The sequence below is a fragment of the Girardinichthys multiradiatus genome, chromosome 9, assembly GCF_021462225.1.
Source record: "Girardinichthys multiradiatus isolate DD_20200921_A chromosome 9, DD_fGirMul_XY1, whole genome shotgun sequence".
NCBI classification, from domain to species: domain Eukaryota; kingdom Metazoa; phylum Chordata; class Actinopteri; order Cyprinodontiformes; family Goodeidae; genus Girardinichthys; species Girardinichthys multiradiatus.
Window position 1 is genome coordinate 39,772,787 of NC_061802.1, and position 26,860 is coordinate 39,799,646.

Consider the following 26,860-nt stretch of genomic DNA (forward strand, 5'->3'; position numbering starts at 1 on the left):
ACTGAGAACATCTTTGTTGGTTTGGGCATCAACCTCTGATGTCGATCTGAATGACAGGCTGGAACGGGCTGGAAAATACAGTAAGACTCACAGATTACCCACCAATATGCTGGTGTCTTTTCCTTGTGATCATTTTCCTCTTGTCTCAGGTGTATGTGAATTTAGGTCTTCCTTTTTTAGAGTCAGCTGTTTGAAACAAGCATCAAGACCCCAAAACAATAACAAAGGGTCAGCGGATATTCAGCTATGTATCTTTTAACAGAAGATAGGGGTTTAATCTTTTGCATTACAACATGCAGAGTCGCCCTACTATGCATGTTTTTATTATTTGTCACTACTTACTACAACCCTCTTCTTTCTGGTCTAGTTCACGAATCTATCCATAAAATTCAACCACGCCAGAACATTCATTACTTTCCAAACTGCCACTAGAATCCTATCCATCACTCCCATCTTCAAACAACTCAACCAGGTGTCTCCCTTAAAATGTAATTAAAAAATGTAAGATTTACTTTCAAAGTTCAAACACAACATCCCAAAATTCATGATTATTAGCTCTGCTTCTTTCTAGCTCTCCACTCCAGCTGCGAACTGATCAACAGTCCAACTTTTTCTCCACCTCTAAAATCTCCCTCGGTGCTCACCTCATCTATAAAAACATATGGATGTGTTGTTTGGCATCTAGAAATAAAATTTATAATAATTCCTGCAACTCAGGGTGTGAAGTAAGTATTTAAAAAGTATAAATTAGGACCATATCCAAAGTATATGGCAAGTATAAAAACACTAAGGGTATGTGTGCCACTGTAAATGTGTACGGAAAAAAAACTGTATACCATTCTTTTTAGAACACAGATAAGATTCATATAGCAACATGAGTGGACCATTGACTAGTCAACATTTTTCTGCAAAAATTACATCAGTTTGCAGCTCAGCTGCTTATGCCCACCACAGGCCATTTCTTGTTACTAAAATAATTAAAATTTGATGACAACATCACATTTAGAGGCCAAAACAGAAGCAAGCTGTATTATTCGAGACAGTACTTTGACAATGACTGATAGGTCACCCTCACAACCGCAGGCTTTGAGAGAAGGAACATCAACAATCAGTCTGATAACACACATGTACATGCAGCAGAAGAGGATCAAGTTAAAACGAGGCAATGACAAAGAGGTTTATTGTCCACGCTGGGGTTCTAAAGTCTAAACCACAGAATTCCTCCACCTTTTTTAAACCAATTGTTAAACAGCAGATAACTTAATTTAGAATGAATACAAATTAGCAGGTTCTGGAGGATGCAGCTAATGGCTAGTCTGAGAGGACCTACAACCATAGCGGATTTTACGGTCTTAAAACAGCTCCAATCTCAAAAATGCCGTAGCAGTTTCTGCAAGTACTAACACATACTGAGAATAGAACATGTAAAGTGTTACTTATCAGAGTAACCTTAATAGAAAAGTAAAGAGGTGTAATAAACAAAAATATTATACTGAACTATTTTATGGATTTCAACCTTTCTATAGGACAGTTATTCTGACCAAAAGGCGCTTTACATGTTCTGGTTCTAAGTACGAGTTTCACTCAGGAATATTACTGGTGGCGCTCCACCTCCAACCTCAATTTCCTGTGTTAATAATCATTGACTTCTGTGTAAATAATCAGCCAGTCAGTTTAAGCAATAATAAAATAGTGTTGCATAAACCACTATGCTGTTTGTAAGACTGGAGTTGTTTTAGGTGGTAGAAGTAGAAGTTTTCAGTCTCTATCAAACTTGCTGTTAGCAACCACCTCTGGGACCAATTAATCATGATTTATATCGAATGAAGATGAGTTATCTACTGCAAGTACAATACCCTTTACCCTCACTTCAGAAGTTTTTAACTATCTCTTTAATGACAAGCATAGCACCTCGTCCTCTGAACAGGTTTAAAGACTAAAATCTGGACGATAATTAAAGTCTGAGTCTGATTAATAAAGAAGCACTAAAATACATTTAAAGCACAGTCTTGCAATTAAATAACAGCCTTGGCTAATATGACAGGTTGTGCAATCTTTTAATCAGTATGGATCGCAAAGGAACAAAATAGTGAGAAGTGCTGCTGTTAGGTTAGATAAGCAATTACACTGTTATTACACTTTTCAGCATCTTGTTGATCAGCAGGCACAAAATGCAGCCCTTCAGACCTACTCTACTCTCTTTAAATGTCCCATGTTAACCAGTCCCTGTACACATCCCATACAGTTCTGTTTGTGTAAGATCAAAACCTTTTAAATATAGGGATTTTATTATTTTCCTAAACCTGTGTGGAAAAAGAAGTAACATGGCACTTTTGTGAAATACCCGACAGGAAATCAAAGAGAGTCTGAAACACACTTCTTGTAAAGTTTACTGCCTGTAGCAAAAGCACCCTTTGTTTAATAAAAGGCACTCTTGCAACACTGAGGTTATTTTCAGAGGTAAATCAGATGTTCTCATCAGCTAAGTTGTTATTCTAATGTTATCAACATCAAATGAGAACACAGGAAAATTAAATTACTATACAACCAGTCCACATAAAAAAAGAAAATCATTCTATCTCCAAATGTGCCAAAATCTCATCAGGATAATGGTCAGTTGTCTGCATCCAAACATAGCAGCCAAACAAAACTGAGTTGGCCTAATATATCCACTTGGGGCAATGGAGATGTACAAATGGTATATATAATCCTATTAGATCCTAAGATGCTGAACAGATTAACGCAATATTTTACTTATGCACTTAAGTGTATGTGTGTCTGTGCATGTATTGTTTGTGTTGTACGTATTACAACTGGTTTGCAATGAAAACACAATCTGAAATTGTGTAATATGTAATTAAACAAGGTTTGAACAATACTGCAACAGGTTTGCTTTTGTTTTACCAGTTCAGTATGTGACAATGCACTGGAAAACATACTTGTAGAGGACGAGGTTTAGCCAGGTTTTACAATGTTTGAAGCCTACTGTCCACAGCTTATTGATACTAGTAAAAACAAAAAAACTACTCAGTCACCTGAGGCATTTTCGTACTTCTTAATGGCAAATTATCTTTTTGTACCAAAGACAGACTAGAAATGGACTTGCTATCAAACCACAGAAATGGCCACCACAGGAACACGAGCAATAAAGAGCCATTTAGTAAACTGGTATTACAGACTTGAATGCATTAAAAATGTATATCTGCAGTATCACACCTCACGGTATGATATTGCAGCTCCATCCATCCATCCATCCATCCATCCATCCATCCATCCATCCATCCATCCATCCATCCTCAAAGCCTGAGAACTTGAAATATCAGCCATAAATTATTTTATTTTAACCTATATGCTTTAAAATGGTTAGAATGTGCTAATAATTACAAATTTTCAGCCTTGGCAAGTGTGACAAATATGCAGGAACCATGAAGATAACTCCTTTAACTGATTTAGCTCATTTTAAATGACAGAAGCCCTGACCCTTCTGCTGAACTAATGGCCGGCCAAACCAGGCCCACAACATAATGGATTTCAGCCATGTTAAAAACACAACCTTTTTTATTACATGGATAGTGGGCATCTGTGGCCCATAACAATGACCTTCTCATTGAAAATACCTTCAGCAAATTGCCTGCACTAAGCATGTCCAGTTGGAAACTAGCTCGTACAACATTAAAGTAGTTAAAATTATAATTGTGAAAAATATTCTATGGATTTTTAAACTGAGTTTCTTTTCCAACAGTGAGCAACTCTGGCAGAATACAATTATGCTCTGTTTTGCAGTTAGTTTGCCATGGGAAGGTCTTTTTTGCAGACTACGCCTTTATTGTAAGTAAAGGTTTTATAAAATAGTGTTCAGACAAACACTTTTTGTAAAAATACTTTTGACATGGGAAATCCATGTTAGGCTTGGCCGTTAGCTCACTGGGAGAGTCCTGTTTCTTTGTCCTGATTTAAGCTCAAGTTATTTACAGAGACTTACTCCTATTAACCGTATCATGGAACCCTATTTTAAAAAAAATCTGAATTATCACTTTATAGTTAGTGCTAATCATTCTTCTCACAAAACCAAGTTCAAGTCCACACGGATAACCAACAGGAATGAATAAAAAATAAAGGAATTGGTCACAACAAGGCATAGGCCTACAGGATTATACCCTTGAATAAAACTAATAAAAGGTTTCATTCATCATTGTTATAATGCAAAAAATTTAGACAAAAATATATAACATGATATAACTGCTTTCATGTAAATAGAAAAGCAACAATTATTCAAACTTCTGCTAAAGTAGTATATTGATTATTACAATTATATAGAATAAACATCCGCTAAATGTATCTGTAACATCCAAGTGCTTCTTGCACAGAATATTATACCTGTTCTTGTTCTGGTCTTTATAGAGTAACACAACTATAACAAGCTAATAGTAGCAGGTAATTTGACTATCTTTGTTAACTTAATCGGATGTAAAGTACATCATAGGTGTATATATCTTTCATGACCATAAATATATCTAAACAGTGGAGTTTGTATGTTGTAGGCAAGGGAAAAAATGTAGTAGCCTTCTTTCAACCAGCTGACCTGCAGTGTGCAGTTATCGGAAGGGGAGTGGGAGTGCTGCATTATTCTATTATTCCATACAGCTGGAGAAAAGTCTCCAGTGTGAAATTTGCACTGATATCTCTTTAAAAGGACTTTAAACCAAATACTGTAAGAGGTTTTAAAACAGCTACTATTTAAAACCTTGGGCTAGACTGATACCAGAAACACACCAAACATAAAGGTAAAGGTATTCCAGTAATAAGGATATTTATTCTGACATCTGGCTGCTATAAAAATGTAACTCCGAGCTCGTAATAACAATCAGTCAAAGCCAAGCTCTTCTGTTGTATTTTATAAATGATATTCCCTGATTATTGTCACGGATAGTATCTACCCCTCCAAAGGAAGGCACTAGGAATGGTTTGAATGTCCTTGGATGTTCATCAGTTAGATTTTACCGATGACTGGATAACAGTATTTCCACAACATAAGCAGTTTTACTGCCTGAGCAGTCTGGAGTCTCAGTGAACAGCAAACTGCTTGATTTTCTTCACAGTCCTTTCTGAGTCTGCACCACCGAGTACAGCACACAGAGTCTGCTGTGTCGTCTTCTCACACCTTAAGTCACCACAAAAGAAATCTCTCCCTACAGATGTGCGCTGTCTTCATGATGTCATTTTTTTTATTCAGGTAACTCTTTCAGCTACCACAGGGAAGCGCTTATTTGCTGTTATAGTACCTCACATCACGAGTAAAATTCATAATTTAAACCTGCTTTTTGACGTTTGATTCCAAATCTGCTGTATATATTGTACTAAAGGTAGAGATAGCCTACCCAGTATACAATGTTGAACAGCAAGAAGGATGTGGGAAAAAATACACGTGAGTATGCATCCAGTTCAAGTAGATCTATGTGGACTCTTCCTTTTCTCCATGCGCCTCCTTTACATTCTTCGAAGCAACAAAAGAAACTCTGGCAGTCTTTACCATCTAGACACTCATAGACACAAGCGTCTTCAAACTCCTGCCAGTACATCGAGTTGTTTAAAGCGATGACAGTGTGTGGAGGAGGTCTCACGTCCAGGACAGAGAAGTTCTGAAAAACAAGACAATGTAAAAATAAGACTGAGAGGCTCTGCATTCTTAAAAAGGTTAAAAATGTTTTGTATTGATTAATTTAATCTGTGATCATTTGTTATTATGACCATTTTACATGGGGATTTTTAAATTCCTGTAATCTCGCTTTAATGTAATGTAATGTAAACTTTGCATTGGATTTTATCCTGACAGAGGTATAATATGTGATACTGCAGCCAAAAGAAGTTACATTTGTTTACTTGTGCTGAAGAGACATGATGACTGTATGCTATAGCCTGTAGTGATCCCCAAAGGATGAATCCTTACAATTTGGGATTTATTGTAGGCATTGACACTGACAAGATGATAAATTACAACATGCACTAATGGTATGAAATAGTATGATGTAGACTCTCTGTCTCCTAAGTGGTCAGGGTTTAATTGTTGTGAAAATGGGGTTGTCTGGGTGGATGAAGAGGTAAATTGTGTTTGGTATGATGTTACAATTGGACGTCTGTGAGCTAATAAGTAAATGTCAAAATGAAATATAAGTGTCTCGCTTCTATTGGTCATATAGATTCATATTCCCCTTTGCTTTAAGATGTTGTTATCTTTACAGAGAACTTTAGAATTAGAGACTATAGTCTAAAATAATTTGCTACTGATTAATTGATCTTAAGTGTTAAGCATTTGACAGTATGTTAGGAAATACCTTGTTACATTAAATTATAAACCCAACACTTGCTGTTGACAAAATCTTGAGTGGGCAATATCTATTTCAACTTCAGGTCTCTCTTTACCCAATACAAAATTGCATTCTATCTTTCTTTAAAAGTGCTTATCTTCCACTAGTATTAATTTGTGTTTAATTATTTAGCTGTTGATCAACATCAGAGATGGGCAATTTCAGCCCCACATCTAGATGTTCTTCTACTATAGTACACTTAGTTTCAATACATAGATTATTAGGAGGCCCAGGCACAAGTTAGTAATAGTTTGAGGAGATATGCTTGTATAGCCAGCAGTACAGGAGGTCTGTTTTAATTATTTTTCTTGCTCTGCTCTAATCGCTAGCTTTAAGTAGATAAGCAGATGAAATTTGTCCATGTCTTCTGTGTAATGCAAACAGCTCCAGCCTTTGAGAATGCAGAGTTGTTTGGCTGGCTATGAGTTACATTAACACATAAATATGATTTGACTTTACCCTAAATGCTTGGATAAAGCCTTTATTAAACGTGGACTAACTGTGTCAACAGCGAAAGATGCTATAACTTTGCTGAAGCTATTTTAGGTGCAGATTTGCCTTTGCATCTAGGTTCAGAATTAGAAGGGCATGTAAACTCAGGTTTGAACATATTTAGCAACTGGAATAGTTTCATGAATTTGGTTGTGGTGTTTGAAAGCAAATTTCAATTGAAGCAACAATGTATATTTAAAAACAACAAAAAAATGAACTAAAAATGGTCATTTTTGTTGCATCTGGTATTCTTGTTTAAACTATGGATGTCTGACTAATTAGAATGTAACACAAACCTATAAACAGGAGGTCTTTAAACAGCCACCTAGATTACTCTTTATGTAGATGTCTGTTTAAACCCTGTTCACACCAGATAAGATCCCTCTACAACAGAGAAAATCAGTTTTGCAGGATCTTGAAAAGATCATCAAGCCAATATTAAAAATAAAGTGAACGAATGTGTGATAGAGCATGTTAATTTGGGAGGATTTTGAACAACCACAAAACCTTTATAGAAGGCGTAAGTGGTATAACCTTCATGGAAATGTGATGCTGACGTACAAAGGCCGTGACCTTCAAAGATCACAAATAAAGAGCGCTAAATTGCTGCCGCAAAAAAAAAAAAAATTGCATGTGCAATAAGTGGGCATGTTCAAACAATGGTGTGTACAATGGCTAACATTTGCAAAAGAGGTGCACCTCTTTTGCACCTGTACTTATTTAAAATAGGAACTTTTGTGTGCTACTGGCTGGCTGCTACTGCCCCTAGCAGAACAAGAGGAAAAGTGAACAGATCTTCTCTGCTTTGTTGCTTAAAACATGCAGGGGTTGTTATGCTGCATCATTGTGATGCAGCATAACATGATCCAGTTACAGATTTTGACACATCCTGCTTTGCCTTTAATCAAAATATCGGATTACAGGCTACTACGCAAGGGGGCAAAGCTGTGTCCAGAGAGGCGTGTGCCATCCGCCATCGATGTACACACAGGGCAGCTGGTCAATGCTGTGTCTAGACTGACAACACCACAGGAGTGTGCACAGCGGGTTAACCGTGTTGCTTGACATAACTCGCAATGGTTGCAGCTTACAAATCGGCCAATCAATATTAACAATAAAAAAGACGAAAATGTCTGTCAATTCAATTATAAGAGGTTTGCCTCCATTAATATTTTTTATATTTTCAGAGACCCACCCTATTTTTTTTTAAAGTAAATGTTTGTTATATATATACAGGTCCTTCTCAAAATATTTGCATATTGTGATAAAGTTAATTATTTTCCATAATGTCATGATGAAAATTTAACATTCATATATTTTAGATTCATTGCACACTAACTGAAATATTTCAGGTTTTTTATTGTCTTAATACGGATGATTTTGGCATACAGCTCATGAAAACCCAAAATTCCTATCTCACAAAATTTGCATATTTTAATACAAAAAACATCAAAGCACAGTGGATACTTTACATAATGTGCAATTACAGTTACACAGACTGTACGCTCTTCTCTGGCAGATGATCAATTATGTGCACCTCTGCATGATCACATTGCACACTTCAGCAGCAGATGATTTTACTAACAGCGATGGTGCACTTGAAGGGTCCAGATGCAAGAAGTTTTATCATAGGAGAAATGTCATGGCTTCTGTTTGTGATTGGCTCCAAATCAGACCATAGATAATCCTACATAGAATCCTTTATTGTCATCTATTTTTATTTTTGACAGCCCAAATCTGTTGACACACGTACAGATTATTCTCTCTTCATCATCTGTCATTCTATCTGTGCTTCCTTCTCGCCACAGAGACAGAAGACATTTTTGTGTCCCAGTTAGTACCTGCATTTCTAATGTGCTAAATCTAGACGCAAAAACTGCACCCACAATCCATTTCAGGTTTGATAAATTGCCTTGCGGGTGGTAAAGGATTACATTTGCATTTCCCCCTCCCAAATATTTTTGCGTTTGGGTCATTACCATAGGTTTTGCATATTCATGAAGGCAAACATGCTAAAAAGTTTGAGCCCGCTGTTATGCTGATTTTACACTTGCAAGCCGATTAGCACCTGGTTTGTAGATCGGCTTTGCGGATGCAAACAGGTTTGGCTGTGGGTTTTTACACGCAAACCTTTTGAAGATCAGGCCCAAAGTGTACTGTGGAAAGGTTCTCCAAATTTGATGTGATCCAGAGATGTTTATAGGTTGTGTAGGGTGTTTGTGCTTTCTCAGGGTTGGGGACCAGCTTCTGTGTTCTTTCTATGTTATGAGCCTCACATGATCTTACTCGGTTAACTATAGGATAAACAGTTGACTGACAAACGTGAAAAAACACACTCGGGCTGAACATACCAGCCTTTTAGTTTCCATGCAGCTGGGTCTTTGAATGCTGTATGAGTAGTAATTCAATGTTGCATACTCCATCAAGGCAGCAAAGACAAACAGGAAGCAAACGGTAACAAAAAGGTCCATGGCGGTGACATAAGACACTCTGGGTAAGGACGTCCTGGCGACACTACTGAGAGTGGTCATGGTAAGGACTGTGGTTATTCCTGAAAGAGGAGAAAAAAACTCAAATAATATAATTTAATACAAAAGCATAAACTAAAAATCCAACCATTAGCATCACTTGTTACCCTTACAATCCCTTTAAAATGAATGGGAATGCAGAACTTTTTAAATATAGTTTTAAATATAATATATTACAGACAAATGTGAGATTATAAACTTTTAAAACCTTTAATACATCAATCTTTTTCTGTACTGCTTCATTCATATCATGCATGCAGAGAAACATGCTGGGTAATTCGCCTCCTCGTCTGCTGTTCCTACTAGGAAGCTTCTTGTGATATAGGCCTGAAACATGCAGCTTTTGAAAGTATATAGCAGGTTGTTTGGACTGCTTTCAGTAGTGTAGTGTGAAGGTGAGAAATTTGACAGCACTCCTCACCCAAACTAAGCCAAGTTCCCCGGACTATCTTGGTGTAAAAGCAAGGTCAAGCTTTTTGGCAATAAACTCTTCCAGTAGGGTCGTTGCAAAACAAAAACAAAAAATAACTGAATATGTAGATTATCTGTGATGGTTTGGGTCCAAAGCCCCATAAAACCTTGTATGAGTACATGGCCTTTTGGGCTCTTTGAGATACCAGGATACATTTAATAAAAATCAACACAGAAAATGTTTCCCAGACACAAGGTCAACTTTTTTTTTCCATGGGCATCTCTCACAAACCTGTTTGCTGAGCTGGAGAGAAGAGCATAAGAGCGTAGGAGAGAATGCAGGATGCTGGATGGTCTAGGTCAGGGGTTCTCAACCTGGAACTATTTAGGCTTTATAGAACATTAAAGAAAGGCTCTTTGATGTTCATGTAATATCTGCATATTATTTGCACAACTGAATCACACTAATGCTAAAAGGATATTTTTTGTGTGCCTTAGGTCCAAAACTACATGCTTTTTCCCCCCATCATTCAATTCAAATTCAAAAATACTTTATTAATCCCAAAGGGAAATTAAATGTTGTAGCTCATTATGAAGGTGGAATAATGTGGAATAATTCATTCAAACTATATATAAAAGCACTTCGGTCTAAAAATGGAAATAAAATTTAAGTTAATTTAACTACAAAATATCAAATGCTATCCATTATCTATTTATAAAACTTAATAAGCTCTTTTTGACATGGTGTATTAGAACATATTCCAGCTTCTGTGCAGCAGTCAGTTTGTTTTCCCTCTGTTCATTTTTTCCTTCATGAGGTTTAACACCAGCCAGGAAAAAAAAGGAAAACATCTGTTACTGTTTCATTGATGTTCCCATAGTAACCAGCTGGCCTCATCTATTTCAGGCTGGCATCTCACACTTTTCCTTTATCCTTTGGCTGCCACTGTGATTACCCTCACCTTCTTTCTGCCAATGCTGTGGCACGCATTTCAAGGTTTTTCCATAGTGTGAACAACATGGTGAACATCTCAGAAGCATCTATCTTGACTGGCATCTTAATGGAAGGAACTGTTGTCTTCAGTAAATGGTCCAGTGTGGAAAGAAAGAGACAAACAAACAAACAAAAATGCAACTGATAATTTGTAGCAAAACTAAGTTTGAATTTAAAAAAAAAACTTTTTTATGCCTACAGCATCCTAATGGACTTTAATCGTCACGATCACAAAGACTTAACTTGCATGATGTCATTACATGCATCCTTATATCATTGTAATTGATCCACATTCTTTAAAACATAGCCCACAGATTAAAGACATTGGTTTCTTTGGCACCTACAATTATGGGAAAAGCTAAGTTTCAGTGACTGTTAGAACAGTCATGGTAAAAACTACATAAAGCATTGATTCAATAGTTTAGTAGTATTCAGAATCAATTTTAGCAGCAATAACTTAAACCTTAAAACAGTCTCCCAATGTGAGGGACTGGCTTGTTGATTTTCCCTTATTTCTATGAGGTATAGTTGTGTCTTTAACCGCTCTTGATCTATGGGGACAAATGAGGATGTTTGAATTGAATTAAATTGTACTGAATCATGAAGGAATCCTGCCTCTCTCTTCTTTACAACACTGCTTAAGTTCAAAGATGTTTCCATGTATTCATCCAAGCACAGCTCTCTTAAGCTTCCAGGCAGCATTTCAGTCAGTTAGAGATTTGGACTTTGACTTGGAGATGACAGCACCTCAATTCTTTTGTTATTCAGGCATTCCACTGAAGGTTTGCTATGTTGTTCTTGATTATTGTCTGGTAAATGACTCATTGCAAGTTAAGTTTTAGCTGTTGATCAGATGCCCTCACCCTTGACTCTAAAACATTTTGGCATACAGAGGAGTTTGATTCAAAATCATCACTCCTACACCATTGTGCTTCACAATTGTGATGAAGTGTTTGTGCTAAAATGTTGTGTTTGAGATCTCTACTACGGTCTTATATGTCCAAAGGACATTGTCTTGTGGTTCATTTAGATGTAACTTTGCCCTCCTAGGCTGTGCTGCCATTTTTATTTCAGAAAGTAGAGATTTTCTCCTGGAAACTCTTTCAAACAAACCATAATATTTCAGTCTTTATCTAATAATGAAGGAACTCAAACTTATATCAAGCAAACGGAGTCCTGTAAAGTCTGAGATGTAGCCCTTCCATTTGCAACCTTTGAGCATTACGCCACCTGACCTTGGGGGAAATTTGCTGAAAAGATTGCTATCTTAAATATTTTCTGTTTGAATATTTCTCAGTGTAGAATGAAAAACTTGAAATACTTCAAAGATGCCTTATAGCTCATCCAAGATTGATTGACAGCCAAAATTTCTTCTCCAAGCTCATTACTAATATGTTTCCTCCTGGCATTTAGTAAAAACACACCTGTATGCTCTACATTAGTAAGCTGCAGAAACTATTTCTGGTATAGAGTTGGTCACACTTGCTGATGATTATCTAATTAAAAGCATTTGATTAGCAGCACCTGGATGCTAATTTGTCTCTTAAATCCCAGGAAAACACTGAGGTCTTCTGTGGTTTTTCACAGTAATTTTGTGCTTGCATGTATGAATGATTACAGTGCACAATGACAGACACCACAGCATCAAGGCACAACACAACACAGATGATGGCACTGGCTGTTGGAACAGTTTGCCTTTTTTCCTTACCAACTGCTTAAAAGATCACACATTTACTATCTTTCGAACAGTTGCAAATTAATCATAGGAAGAATAAATCAAATCAAAACTGAGAAAAAGTAAAATAATTTACCTTCATGAACTCTAGTGGTCTGCACATCAACAGAGAGAGTATGCACAAAACATGGCACAACAAAGCAGAAGGTGCACAATGAATGACTCAATTGCCAAATGTCTAAGCAGTGTCAGTGAACATAGATAAAGCAAATTCAGTGGAAAAATAATAAATGTGATGGAAGATGAATATATGAAATGTTGCAATTAAGTTCTAAAATTTGAAATACCTAAAGCTGTTCTGGCTGGAGTGGCATCCTTTTTGATCCAGAAGGACACCCAGGAGAGAACCACGGTGAGTATGCAGGGGATGTAAGTCTGGATGGTGAAGTAACCCATTCTTCTGCTCAAGTCAAAATACACAGTCATCACCACGTAGTCACCTGTAGTTAAAGTAAAAACAAAGCAATCGCAAAAGTAGCAAATTATGAATCTAATGTCAATTTTCAAGACAACTAAACTCAGCACATAAAAGAACTTTGTGTTTAATTATTTCTTCATTGTCACAATCCTTGCAGGTGATAAATATTACACCATTGGATATCTGCTGTAACTGGTGCCATGTTTGTAAGGAAAATGCTTTTGAGAGTTGAGTATGTGGGTGGCGCCCATGAAAATGTTGTTAACTAACCAAACTCAAATTTCCTTACTATTTGTGTTAAGCTTAGTTAATAGAAGCTGCAAATACTTTAATAGAATATAAATGCCAAATATAAAGAAACTTAGTTGAATCTATAGATGACAATGGAAACAAACTCCCTATTTTATTGATGTATTTATTTTTGTTTTGCATGTCGTGTACTAAGAGCTTTAGCAAACAGTTATGGTAGGTCTAGTTACTTTAGTCTACAAAACAGTCAGGTGTGATATTCTTCCTGTTGCATATTTAACTGTATTGAGTTGCAGCCTTTGAGCATTGAGCACTGAATGTATTATTAGTATTTGAAAATTTGACTACAGCTGTTTTTACACCAATGAACAGAGATTTTTTGATTTCTTAGACGCATTGTATTACAACAATTTCAGTGACCAGTGAAAGCCAAACATTATTAGTATTTAAAAAATTTGAACCTACCAGTGACCCAGCTTCTCTACTTTGACTTCAGTGAGTGACCATGACTGTTACTATTTGAATGATGGGACCACACTGCCTCATACCAGCGACCTCAAGGAGTAATATTATCATTTTTCTTCTAGCACAGGATGAATTCCTTACCACAGAGGACTTAATTAGCTAATTACCTCTATTAGAAAGATTGGATTAGAACCAGCTCTTACCAGTAAACTCCCAAGGATTATTAATGTTATTTGATTTGTTTTTCTATGTTTGATTTTCTGTATCATTGTAATGTTTTTCCTCATGTACAGTGCTTTGAGTGCCTTGTTGCTGAAAAGCGCTACATAAATAAACTTGACTTGACTTGACTTAAAGAAGAGACAGACCACATCTGGTTCTGACAGCAAATTGAATCGACAGGAACAATAATGAGGAGACAAAGATGACAAAAGAGAATGTAAAAAGAAAATGGTTGGGGAAAACCATCAAAATGACAGCAACAACAGCACAATGTCAAAATAATAGAATACTAAAAATATAAACAAAATCAACGAGACGTGATAAACTAATTGGGATTACTGCACAACCAGAGTTCTAGCAGTAGCAAATGTAATTCTAAATGTCTTAGCTGCTGCATTTTTTCTTGTGTTGTTAGCAATTATGTGGTTGTCCCTATGTCACACACTCCACCCATCCTCGAACATTTGCAAGTTTTTGGATCAGTGTTACACAAGATTTAGAGAGTCAGAAGCATTTAAACCTTTAAAAAGGTTAAAAAATGGATTTATAGAAAAAGAAAGACAAAAAAAAAAAAAAAAAAAAAGAGTATTGTTAGTATTTTAAGCTTTCTTTGAAAATAAGCCAAGGGCACTTTTTTAAGTAATCTAAACATAGAAATGTATCTTATAAAAGATAACTTTATTTTAGCATGGACTTTGAAAAAAAAAAAAAACATCACTGCCAAATGTCCTGCCTTGTCCTTTGCATATCTTTATGTTCACAACTGTCATAGAGGTTTTACATAAACCATAGTGGTACTTCATCTTGTTAGTCATTTCTTCTCAATTCTTTTCTACTTTATATTTTTGGTTTCAGGGCTAGGTTTACATATAACATTGCATACATTTGTAGTCATTTACCATTCATATAGGTCTAGGTAATTAATCTGTAACACCTGAAATAGTTTTTTTTTTCTTCAAAATAAGTGAAAAGAAGAATTGGTGTTTAGATGAATCCGTCTCATACATGTTGACACTGATGATGAATTAATTTCAAGTTGTCAGTGATGAATGATTCTTCCGACTTTACCTGCTGTCGTCTTTATTATGTCTGTGGTGTTTCTCAGGCCCATGAACTCAAATTGGTATAGACGCCAGGATTTCTGGTCAGCCGCCTCAACAGAGTTCTTCCTCCACTTGTAAATCATCTCATCTTGCGAGTATCCGTCTGGAATTACACAGAGCATGTGTTTGTGACCCTTGGCACTACATGGCACATCCTAATGATTGATACCCCATGCAGACAGAACTAGGGCCACCCTGAGCTAAATTTGTCTTGAGCTGCAGGCTGGCTAATGAAAAATCGGCCTGGAAGGAAGACAAAAGGAGAAGAAAAGTAAATTAAATGAAAGCTTTGGCGCAATAATGTAGGGAATCAGTCTTGATCTGGGGCCTAACCTTCACACAATGCAAGCTGAGCCTTGGAATGCTTTTTACAATTGATCATGTCAGGTTAATGATGGGTTAATGATTTCCCTGTCTGCTGTGCTTGCCAAACCCCCCTAGTGCCTTCAGCAGGGACAATTACCATCTCTAGTAGAAAAACCAAGAAATTTAAGATCCTGCTTGATAATGTGTTATCGCTTAAAATTAACCACAACATTATTTGTTGGTGAAAATGTTGCCCTAATCTATGAAAATTCAATTCAGTTTATTTATATAGCGCCAATTCACAACACATGTCGTCTCAAGGCTCTTCACAACAGTCAGGTTCATACATTCCAATTAATCCTAACCATTGAACAGTGCAGTCAGAGTTAGTTATTTATTCAAATTGGATAAAACGTTTTTCAATCTAAAGGAAACCCACTAATTGCCCACTATGTCACACTGTAAATGAACTGGGATTGAACACATTTTGGGTTAGGTTTTACTAACAACACCTGTTGAATCAAAGAATTACGGAAATATAGCATGACAACATGAAGTAGGCTAAAAGATCTCAAATCATGCACCAATCTGAAGAAAGTCACTGACATCGATCAGTCCTGACAAGGTTAAAAAGGCAAAAATGCCCAAGTGAGACATCCGTAAAACCGTTTTTATTATTAAAGAATTAGTTGAGGTTACATATAACCTTAATTTATGAAACATGGATTAAAGTACCTTTTATAATAGACCTACAAAAACTAATCAAACTTTAAATGAGAAAACATTTCTTCCTCTCCTGTAGCTTCCTCTCAGTCTTGAAATTACAATCTGCGTGGTGTTCTGAATGCAGAGACCAACAGGTATAATGGCTCTGAAAATAAATAAATCTGACTTTTTTAAATGAAAGAGAGACATTGCCATAGAAACATGTGGACTATTCTTTGGTAAGGAAATGTGTCTAATGGATCACAGCAGGATGGGTCCACAGACAAGGCACTCCAGCAAGCAGGCTTTAAGCCCTAATAGGCTGCATGAGGTGCAATCACACTGAATGAGTCTCTGATGCCACTATAGAACCACAGAAGATGACACATTATCCACACCTCAAGCTTCATTTTCAACCTGCTGTTCTATTCCTCAAAGCAGCAATAAGATCGTTGCAGGACCTATCAGATGGACTGAACGCCTTTAAAAAGGCAGCTTCTGAGCAACCACAGACAGGAACTAATTGATCGTTTTAAAATTAATTGCAATCATAGAACCATCATAATGTATAATCTTGTGAAAAATTTTGGACACCTAAATCTCAACAAAATCTCGAGATGGTTTGGGGTGAGCTGGACCGCAGAGTGAAGGCAAAAGGGCCAACAAGTGCTAAACATCTCTGGGAACTCCTTCAAGACTGTTGGAAAACCATTTCAGGTGACTACCTCTTGAAGCTCATCAACAGAATGCCAAGAGTGTGCGGAGCAGTAATCAAAGCAAAAGGTGGCTACTTTGAAGAACCTAGAATATAAGACATATTTTCAGCTGTTTCACACTTTTTTGTTCAGTATATAATTCCACATGTGTTAATTCATAGTTTTGATGCCTTCAGTGTGAAGCTACAATATTAATAGTTATGAAAATAAAGAAAACTCTTTGAATGAGGAGTATATATATATATATATATATATATATATATATATTAATAAACATTAAAAACTGAAGAAAAGATGTTTTAAAGTGTTTTGTCAAAAAAACATGTTTTATTTTTGTAAAGCCTAAAATGGCAAAAATAACAAAGGCATCACAAAAAAATCAAGTCTTCACATCTAGTTGTCCAAGCAAGTTCACCCTGAAAGCAGGCCGCAAGATGCTAAAAGAAGTCAAATATCAACAAATGACAGACAGCAGCTATTGAAGATTTAGAAATGCATTTTTTAAGTATTTTTACAGTTAGAAACAGCGTGCACAAGTTTAACTTTCATGAGAGATTTACGGGGTAAAAACCTATCTCTATAAAACACGAAGGGTAGTTTGAGTTTGGCCCAAAGAATATAGACAAAGACTAGGACCTCTGGGAATGCTTTGGTGTAGCAGAACCTGGCCAGCTGAATATTATATCATCCAGTAAAAATTATTTATCATAATTCTGACTGATATTTACCCTTTCCTCTTATCCAAAATGTTGAAGTTTATTTTAAATTGGTTGGTTTCGTGCCACAGATCCAGTTTTTCATCATAGTCCATAGATTTTGAAAAGAGTTGAAAAGGGCAATCCAGAATATTAATGTTGACCTGGTTTAGTCCAAAAATCAGGATTAAACGAACGCAACCGATTCTGATTATAGGAGTGGTCCAATATTGAACCAGAACTGTGTGCGAAAATTGCTAACAGCTAAAAAAAAGTATATGGTATCTCTGCAACTTGCAGAAGGACAGTTGACCTAATATTAGTGGGAATGCATGTATAAATCCACATGTGGCCAAAATTATACATACAAAAAATACAATATTAAAATTTTTAAACTTCAAACCAAATTCTGTTTTAAAAAATTGTTAATGTTGTTATTGTTCCACTTCCACAAATGGAAAAGGTTGCATAAATCATTAAAAGCCAAAAAAAAAAGTAATGCCAAAGACATGACATCCATGCCCAAGTTGAGCTTATGTAATATTTAACTGGCACTGCAGTTTTAAATACTATTCAAGTATACATATTATTTGTACCTGGTACAAATATAACCAAGAATTATACTGGACCTAAATGCACGTTGTTTTTAACTAAATATAATTCTTTAATTTTATAGATATATAGATGTTATATAGGGGCATTCACAAGGTCTGCCAGTGATGACTTGCAGATAGAGCAGCTTGTGTCTAGCTTTTGATAAATGAACAGTAGTCACTGAGCACGCCATGTGGCTCTCCATAGTCGCTGGCAGCACAGTGATCAATCTTTTTCAGCCAGGTGGGTGAAAGCATCTGCTCTGTGGAAGTTTTAAAGTAGTGAGGAAATTCCTAAATTCCACGAAAGTGTCCGGGCATGTATAGACATGAAATTTTAAACACTTTCTCCTGCCTGTTTCATTGACAAAAAAATCAATCAATCAATCAATCAATAACACCAAAGCACCACTGGAGGTCTGCATACAGTCATGTATCTCTTCTGCAGGCCTTTATAAATCCATATAATACACAGATTGATTAAAAAATGCATTCAGTCCTTGCAGCAGTAAATAAATGTCAATAAAGGATTTCCTGAAGTATTCCACCGAACAAGGTGTACTCACAGCTGGAGAAGATGAGCGGGCATGAGTGTTCATCCATTGGAAAGTTGTGTAGCTGCAGCTGGCATTCAGCATTTATAGTCAACCTGAAAAAAGGAAAACAGGGAAAACAATATCTCAGTTCATTATAAACTTTTCTTCAAATTTAGCTCATATGTAACAATTAAAGGTATGTAGTGTTATGATTGGAGATTGAATAAGCTGAATACCCTCCACCTCACCTCCAAGCGTTGGCCGTAACTATGAGTCTGATTCATATAAATCAAATGTAGCTGTTACGCCAAAAGAGAATTCAGGAGGAATCACAGGCATGAAGGCAGGGTGTGAAATGAGAAGTATAATGGGAAAATCCATCATTGAGCAAATTAACAGGTAAGCCTAAATACTGAGGGATGAATGGAAAAATGACAGAATGCAGGTGTGAGTAATCTAGAGAATATGAGGAACAGCTGGGACTAATGAAGTGAGAGAGCTGAGGGAAAGAAGAGAAAATGAATAGGAGCAGACAGAGGAATGCAGAAAACAATACAAAATGAACATAAGAATGAACCAAGAGCATAATCTACAAAGAACTAACTAAAATGGCTGCAATAAGAGAAGATAAACAACGGGGAAGAAACAGAAACTATACAGAAACTAAAACTCAAACACCTAACACTGGAAGATCATGACATTATTTTGTTTCTACCAGGGTTGGACATCAATTGTTGAAGCTTTGAACAGTTACTCCTTGCAATTTCAACTAAATAAAACTAAATTTGCTTGCTCTTTGTGTCCTGCATTTGTTGATAATCAGACAGCAGTGTGCTACTGCTACCACAAGGCGGCAGCCACGTGAGAACCTTTTATTGGAAATCCTGTTCCTGGTTTAGTACATTTTAGCACCACCTAGATTACTGAAGTCTTCGTCCCTTCCACTGGAGGATTGTTTTTTATTGCAGGATTAGAAAATATTATTTCAATACAGAGCAACCAGCTTGGAGATTGAGTACCGTGTAGACACCTATTCACTTCCTCTCCCCCTTCAGTTCACTGGTCCATTCAGCAAGTTCAGCACCACAGAGGGTGAACAGGGACAATCGTTTCAAAGGATCAGGAAGTTGCGGTAGCTGCTCAACACGGTTACTACTGCTACTACAAAAAAAAAAAAACCTGCAACCGCAAAGGCTTTGCACTGCTGTCAAGATTGGTTTTCAACTGACCAAGTTAGTAATTTTTTTTCTGACACTTTCACAGACTAGTCTCTTCTGTCAATAAGCTGTAAAACTGAGCAAGAATGACAAGCTGTAGCTCCACAAAAAGCGCATACTGCCTGATTTATTTTATATGTATTGAAAGTCTGTTAACTGTACTTTTAAGGTCAAGCTGATTTTAACTGAAGTAGACATTGTAAATTTAATAAAACAGATTAAAATTTTATCTGCTTATTAGCTAAACAATGCATCATTAGGCATAACTCCAACCACTAGATGTGCCCCAATTGTAATCTTTGGAATGTGTTGGATATGCATCAACGGGGATTTGTGACAATAGTCTACCATGGAATAGTGTAGAAAATGTTTTGGCTAAAGTAACTGCATTGAGGCGAAACAGAAACCTGAACTACTTACTGATTTTATTGATGTTGCCATTGCATAGGCAAAAGAAAAAAAAAAAAATAAACACTTTCAATTCCTCCTTTGCTCAGTAATGTGTAGTGGGATGTAGTTGACTGGAGCAGAGACAAGGTGCTGTCTATTGGCGAGACACCCTGTTTGTCTCAAGCTCAAGTCTGTCATCTACAGACCACTAGGATCTTAGTCTAGAACCATGAAATAGTTACAGTAGTTACACTTTAAATGGTGCCACTTTTTTCCCCATATGTACTGTACTCTCCTGTCTGCATTTGAAGCATGAAGTTGGTTGCTTTAATGTGCCAGGACAATTTTGCTTCTGCATCCAACATCAAAGTTGACAGGCCACATTGTTGTGATACTAATTCGTGTTTGTAATAAGTGGGTTTGTGTTGTGTGGGTGTACATGACGAGTTCGTAATATGAAGGTGGACAGTCATGAGAGTGGCGAGAACAATAAAAAACCTATGACACTCAGCACCTAACAGCAGCAAAGGACAGGTGGACAATGTTCTGGAAGGTTGCTAACCCATCAGTGAAGCACAGGAAGACATAGGGCAAACACACCGACCCGGTCGGGCCAAGCCTGAACGAGAGACACAAGGCCATCCTTCAGTGGATCCACCACCTGCAGGGGGAACAATGAGGGACCGGTGAAGAGAATCGGGCAGCGGACAAAGGAGGAGACCTTCATGACCAGATTTCCGGATGCTTAGGCTGGCTCTAGGGAAGTGGAATGTCACCTCGCTGGGGGGGTGGGGGGGGGGGGGGGGCTGAGCTTGTTTGGGAAGTCGAGAGATATCGACTAGAAATAGTCGGGCTCACCTCCACGCACAGCGTGGGCTCTGGAACCCAGCTCCTCGAGAGAGGTTGGACTCTCTTCTACTCTGGAGTGGCCCACAGGGATAGGCGGTGAGCTGGGGTGGGTTTGCTTGTTGTGCCCTAGCTCAGCTGTCTCATGTTGGGGTTTACTCCAGTGGATGAGAGGGTCACATCCCCACGCCTTCGGGTCGGGGACAGGTCTCTGACTGTTGTTTCAGCCTACGGACCAATCGATAGTGTGCAGTACCCATCATTCTTGGCTTCACTGTCGGGGGTGCTGCATAGGGAGGCTGGAGACACAGAGTATGAGTGTACCATGTTCTCCGCATCTAGTGTCGATCCTGCTGCCCGCTGCTGTGGCGGTAAGGTCTGCAGTGCCTGTCACGGTGGCAATCCCCGAACCCAGTGGGGGACACCGGCAGTAAGGGATGCTGTCAAGCTGAAGAAGGAGTCCTATTGGCTGTGGTTGGCTTGCAGCACATGTTGATAACTTTTATGGACAGGATTTCTAGGCGGAGCCAAGGGCCGGAGGGGGTCTGGCTTGGGGACCAGTGGATTTGGTCTCTTCTTTTTGCAGATGATGTGGTCCTGCTGGCCACCTCAAACCAAGACCTACAGCATGCACTAGGGCGGTTTGCAGTTGAGTGTGAAGCAGCTGGGATAAGCATCGGACCGTCCAAGTCCGAAACCATGGTTCTCGACTGGAAAAGGATGGTTTGTCGTCTTCGGGTTGGAAGGGAGGAGCTGGAGATCGACAGAAGCATTGGTTCGGCTGCCGCAATAATGGGGACACTGCGCCAGTCCATTGTGGTGAAGAGAGAGCTGAGCCTATGGTCATGAACTTTGGGTCATGACAGAAAGAACGAGATCCCGGATACAAGCGGCTCTGCAGGGTGGCCGGGCACTCCCTTAGAGATAGGGTGAGGAGCTCGGCCATCCGGGAGGAGCTCGGAGTAGAGCCGCTGCTCCTCCACATTGAGAGGAGCCAGTTGAGGTGACTTAAACATCTCACAAGTGTTGGAATTATGATTATCAATTAATTAATATTTATCAAGAATTATAATTAACAATCATAATTTGACAAAATTAATTTCTTAACCAAAATCCTCATTTATGAATCGAAGACCAGGGATGTCTTCTGGTGTTGTAACTGTGGCTCAAAGCCTTTGATAATTACAACCGTTAAATACTCAGTAATAATTAATAACTATTACCAGAGATGTCACTGTTTAATCAACCGTTTATACCGAAACGTGGGGAACTTTTAACCTTATTTTGACTGACGAATCACTCTTGCACAAAATAAACACAAAACGCCTTCTCTTTATCTATGTTAATATTTATTAAATCGCAGCCTGATACAATTTGCTCTTCCTATTTAATAATCTTCACCTACTCAAACATGCAAAGTTCTACACAAAAAGGGGGTAAAATATCTAACTAAACAAAATAAAGCAAAACAGCAGTTATGGCCAAAGTGATAATATGACAAGGGAATATGGTGTTGAACGAAGTTTTGGGAGCGCAGCCCGCCAGAAAGTGTAGCTCAGTGAAATGAACAGTCATAAAACATCCCCCAACTCTGGGGTGAGCACACAAAGAGTTATAAAACTTTTGGCGGCAAGGTAGTAAGCCATAAAGTTGAAGACAAAGAAAATGGTGAATTTCCCCATGAGGTTATTATAACAGTTCAGTTTCACAGCGCACCTGCGCGCTGGTGTTTGCACGGTAAAGACACACTTGTGAGACACGGCGGTCTCCGAAAGTACCAGCAAGTTTCAAAACAATGGCATGCACATACAATTCAGAACACATTAGACTCTAAATGGCGACTCTAATAAATTTCTTACTCTATCCTGCCCATGCTATCCTTAATAAAGAAATAAAGGAAAAATAAAAAAAGATGGGTTTTACTTTGTTGGAGTCTTCCTTCTGAGCAGAGAGAGAGAGGAGGAAGGGGAAAGTTGGAAGTTAATGTGCGTCCACAGTTAACTTCGGGAAGAGCGGTCAATCTTCGTCCTTTGTCCTCCTTGGCAAAAAGGAAAAATATGATCTGACCGTCAGCAGTCGACTAGAACCAAGCAAGGAGGGAAAGTTGCGTCTCCTTGAAACTCCGTGGTTTTGGTTACGTGTTAAACTCACGTCTTTGATCGGCAAAGTGAAATTTCTAGCCTTCTCATTCCAGAAACCTCGTTCATGAATTTTTCGTTGACCAACGAAGGAGAATAAATGAAATCCACTTGGGATTCTTCTCCAGAAATTGATGCGTTTCAGTTGCTGGTCCGGCTTCCAGCGTGAAAAGCAAAGCTTCTTTCAAATGTTCCTCCCTATATTGCCTCTTGTGACGTCAGACCTGGGACGGCCCCGTCATATCAGCCGCAGTGGCTGCTGGGTTTTGTAGAACAGACTATCCAGCGGTACAAAATGGCCGATGACGTTGGAAAGGCATAGTGGCGTCCAGCAACGTGCAAATGGTCCAATATTCAGCAAACAAGTGTTCCAACACAACTCTCAATAACAGTGTCCACACTGAAAACTGTTGTTCTCAATGCAACCTAGCAACACCTAGGGATTGTGTGCACACTGAAAACAATCGAAATTATAGTTTGCGACCAGCTACACACCAATCAGAGCTGATCACAAGACCAGCCGATTTCCTGGTGCATTTCTAATTGAAGTACTGTTGTTCTTATAAATTTACTTGCCCTGGCAGAATTACAGATATTTGACCATTTTCCAAGGAAAATCATAATGACAACAAAAATTACCCACTGACCATGATCAAAAGTTTATATATTCTGATTAACCCCCTCAATACCAATGACATCTTAACATATTTTTTGGTAGCTGTAGATTAGTCGAGTTAGTAGTAGATTATTTTTCTCTAAAGCTGACCATTCTTCTATTTGAAAAAGCCTTTAGTTCCTGTACATTCTTGGACTAAGATTGACTTGGGCTTTTGTTCTGGATCATCGTGTGGGAACCTCCACCTACATTACATGCAAAGCTTCCAGGCTGAGTGTAAAAATCCTCCAGTACTTTCTGATATCATGCTGCATTCATTTTGCCATCAGTTGAAACTTTCACTCTGCCTTTGTAGCTCACACATCCCCAAACCATCATTTGTGGCTATAAAGTGTAGTTTTGGTCTCACCCCTCCAAATAATCTTGTTCCAGACATATTGAGGCTTGTGTCTTTGCTGTTTGGCATGATTTTGACTTTCTTCCAGTTACTTGATCACTGGGTTTCTTCAAGTGTCTCCTTATTTTTCTTATTGAACAATGCTGATTGGCATTTTTGAATTCCTTTCATTTGTTTTTGCATTCTTTTTCTGTTTTTCATGGTTCACCTACCTTCTCCTGCCAATATTATTTTGCCTTCCCTATGGCTCCATATTCAGCAACCTCAGTGCAACACTGGGTGAAACATGCAGGGGTCTGTCAGGGCCCCTCAAACTTACTTACTGTTGGTGCACACTATCTACAAGAAAACAGATCACATTAAAGGACAAGCCCTGAAAATTACCTTAGGAAACAAATGTTGAAGTGTTTCATGTCTGTTGAAAATCAACACTATTCCCTATATTAACAAAGTACTAAATAAAATGACTGAAAATGAGTACCTTAGCTGCCATTTAAATCCATATATAATCATTGTATGTTATACGGCAAAACTTCCAGGTTATGTAGATCTTTGCTTAGGGTCATTTGGGTAGATTCTGTTGTAATTATTTAAAAGGAGCAAACAGTGTTTTTTGATAATAGATGGGTTCACCCAACATATAACCATGATTGAAAAAAATTTTTTTTGTGTTATTATTAAAATCTTCTGAAAAATGTCAAAACAAATTCCTAATTAAAGTACACAATTTGAACAGTAAGAGCCCCGGATATCACAAAATGTCATCTCTTTTTATTCCAGCCAAGCTAGTGCACAATAACTACCGACTGTGATTACATTGTTATTTCTCTTGCCAACAGAGGAAATTACTCGTCAAAGTTTGCACGGTTGTACTGGAGTCAAAATACAGAGACTTCAATCTTCCTGTTTGTGTGATCAGTCTTATGTCCCCATTCATTGAAACAACCTTTTTACTGACATTAAAACATGTATACAAATATGTTTGATAAAAAAAAATGTACTGCCTGCACAGCGAAACTACAGGAAAGAAGATACAAGAAAAATATTTTTCTTGTGCTTCTGTAGGATGACATTTTTTAAATATGTGGCTGGCCTTAAGGGTGACTGCAAAATACACCTTAACACTAAAGCAGTTAATTTGCACCAGCTTAAGCTGATGACAGGAGAAAATGTCTTAGGAACTGCTCTGGTTGTGTACCTGATTTGAACTAATTGTGTCATTGAAGGTTCTGCATGCACTTTAGTGAACTGTACCAACTGAATTCAATCTAAACTGATTATTGGTTGATTATGTTAGACCTTGTTAGAAGATGATTGGATGTTAAAAGACACTAAACATAGATCACAGAGATGTGAAACATTTGGATTAGGAGTAATTATTTGAATTTGCAACACAGGAACACTCATTTTTGCATTTACTTTTCATGGCATTGTGTCACTTTCAGGTAAAAGTAATAAGAAATGTACAAATACCACTGATTTTCTATTCTAAAAAAGATTTAGTGAATTAAAATGAAAAAAATATTTGGGTAATATATTCATGTAAAAATGCAGGGCACCGTACAACAACCTGTGTTTTTCTAATCTATTTGGATGTAAGGATTTCTAATATAAATTTTAACAATATTGAGAAGTTCAAAAAACATAAATAATCAAAAAAACAAATGAGAAAAGGACCTTTTAAAATGTAAAATGTATTGAAAAAGGAAATTTCTGCTGAGAAACAAATTAGGACACCCCTCACATCTATTCCCACTTAAAATGGCTTAAAAATACAGGTGTGTCACATAAGGTGTACATAATTATAACATTGTTACCAGGCCTTGGATTTTGTTCTGTTTAAACCTCAGACATTTAGTCTTGTGTGATGCTGACTGTTGGAGTAAGATTGAACAAGCTGTCTAAGGCCTTCAGAATGATAATTGTACAACTGCAACACATTTAAATCAGCAGCCAACATGCCCAGGTCTGGCCTACCTTGCAACTTCACCCTGAAAACACACTGCAAGATGCTAAAAGAAATTTTCAAAAGATTCTCACATGTTTTCACAGGACCTACAGCGTTATTATAAACGTTTATTATGCCACGAATGAATATAGGAATATGTAGCTCTCAAAGATAAACATGGAGGCAGGACAAACGTTTGCTAGATAAAACGTAGACGACGACTAGAACTTCTTCGGATGGATAAAATTAAAATGGAACTATTTGGAAACCAGAAAAGAAGACAAATCTGACATAAATCAAATACAGCATCCCAGGAAAAGGAAACTCATAACAACTGTGAAGCATGAGGTGGAAGTGTTGTGGTTTGCTGCAGAAGGACTGGGCCAGCTCAAAATCAACTACAATCCAACATGAAATTTACCGTGTATCAGAGGGTGATAGAGGACAAGGTAGGAACATCTGTAAAAAATTAAACCTTAGGCAGAACTGGGCCCTGCAACATAACAAAGATCCAAAACATACAAGCAAATCCACCAAAGACTGGCCACGAATTAAGAAATGGAAAGTCCTGGACTAATTCAAAGCCTAGATCTTGATCTCATTCACATAATGTCGGGTGATGTGAAATAGGCTTTACATACAATAAACTCCTCAAACATCACAAAGCTGAAAGTGACATTACTCAGAGAGATGGCTAAAAAGAGTATCTCACTGAAGTTATTTTCATCAAAGCAGGTAACACTAACTGGAGAAGGTAGTAGGGTGTTCTCACTTG

The 26,860-nt window shown here is 37.6% G+C and overlaps 1 protein-coding gene across 1 annotated transcript in view; it reads right to left on the reverse strand.

Moving 5' to 3' along the window:
* Positions 1-5,198: 5,198 nt before the first annotated feature.
* LOC124874150 (gamma-aminobutyric acid receptor subunit gamma-3) overlaps positions 5,199-26,860 on the reverse strand; it is an 81,065-nt gene continuing 59,403 nt past the window's right edge. Inside the window, exons 5-9 of the mRNA XM_047375387.1 lie at positions 18,564-18,646; positions 14,948-15,085; positions 12,813-12,965; positions 9,209-9,408; positions 5,199-5,639 (exon numbers count right to left, since the gene is read on the reverse strand). Coding sequence (XP_047231343.1) covers positions 5,358-5,639; positions 9,209-9,408; positions 12,813-12,965; positions 14,948-15,085; positions 18,564-18,646 — 856 coding nt within the window. The 3' untranslated portion in view covers positions 5,199-5,357. The remainder of the gene's footprint in view (positions 5,640-9,208; positions 9,409-12,812; positions 12,966-14,947; positions 15,086-18,563; positions 18,647-26,860) is intronic.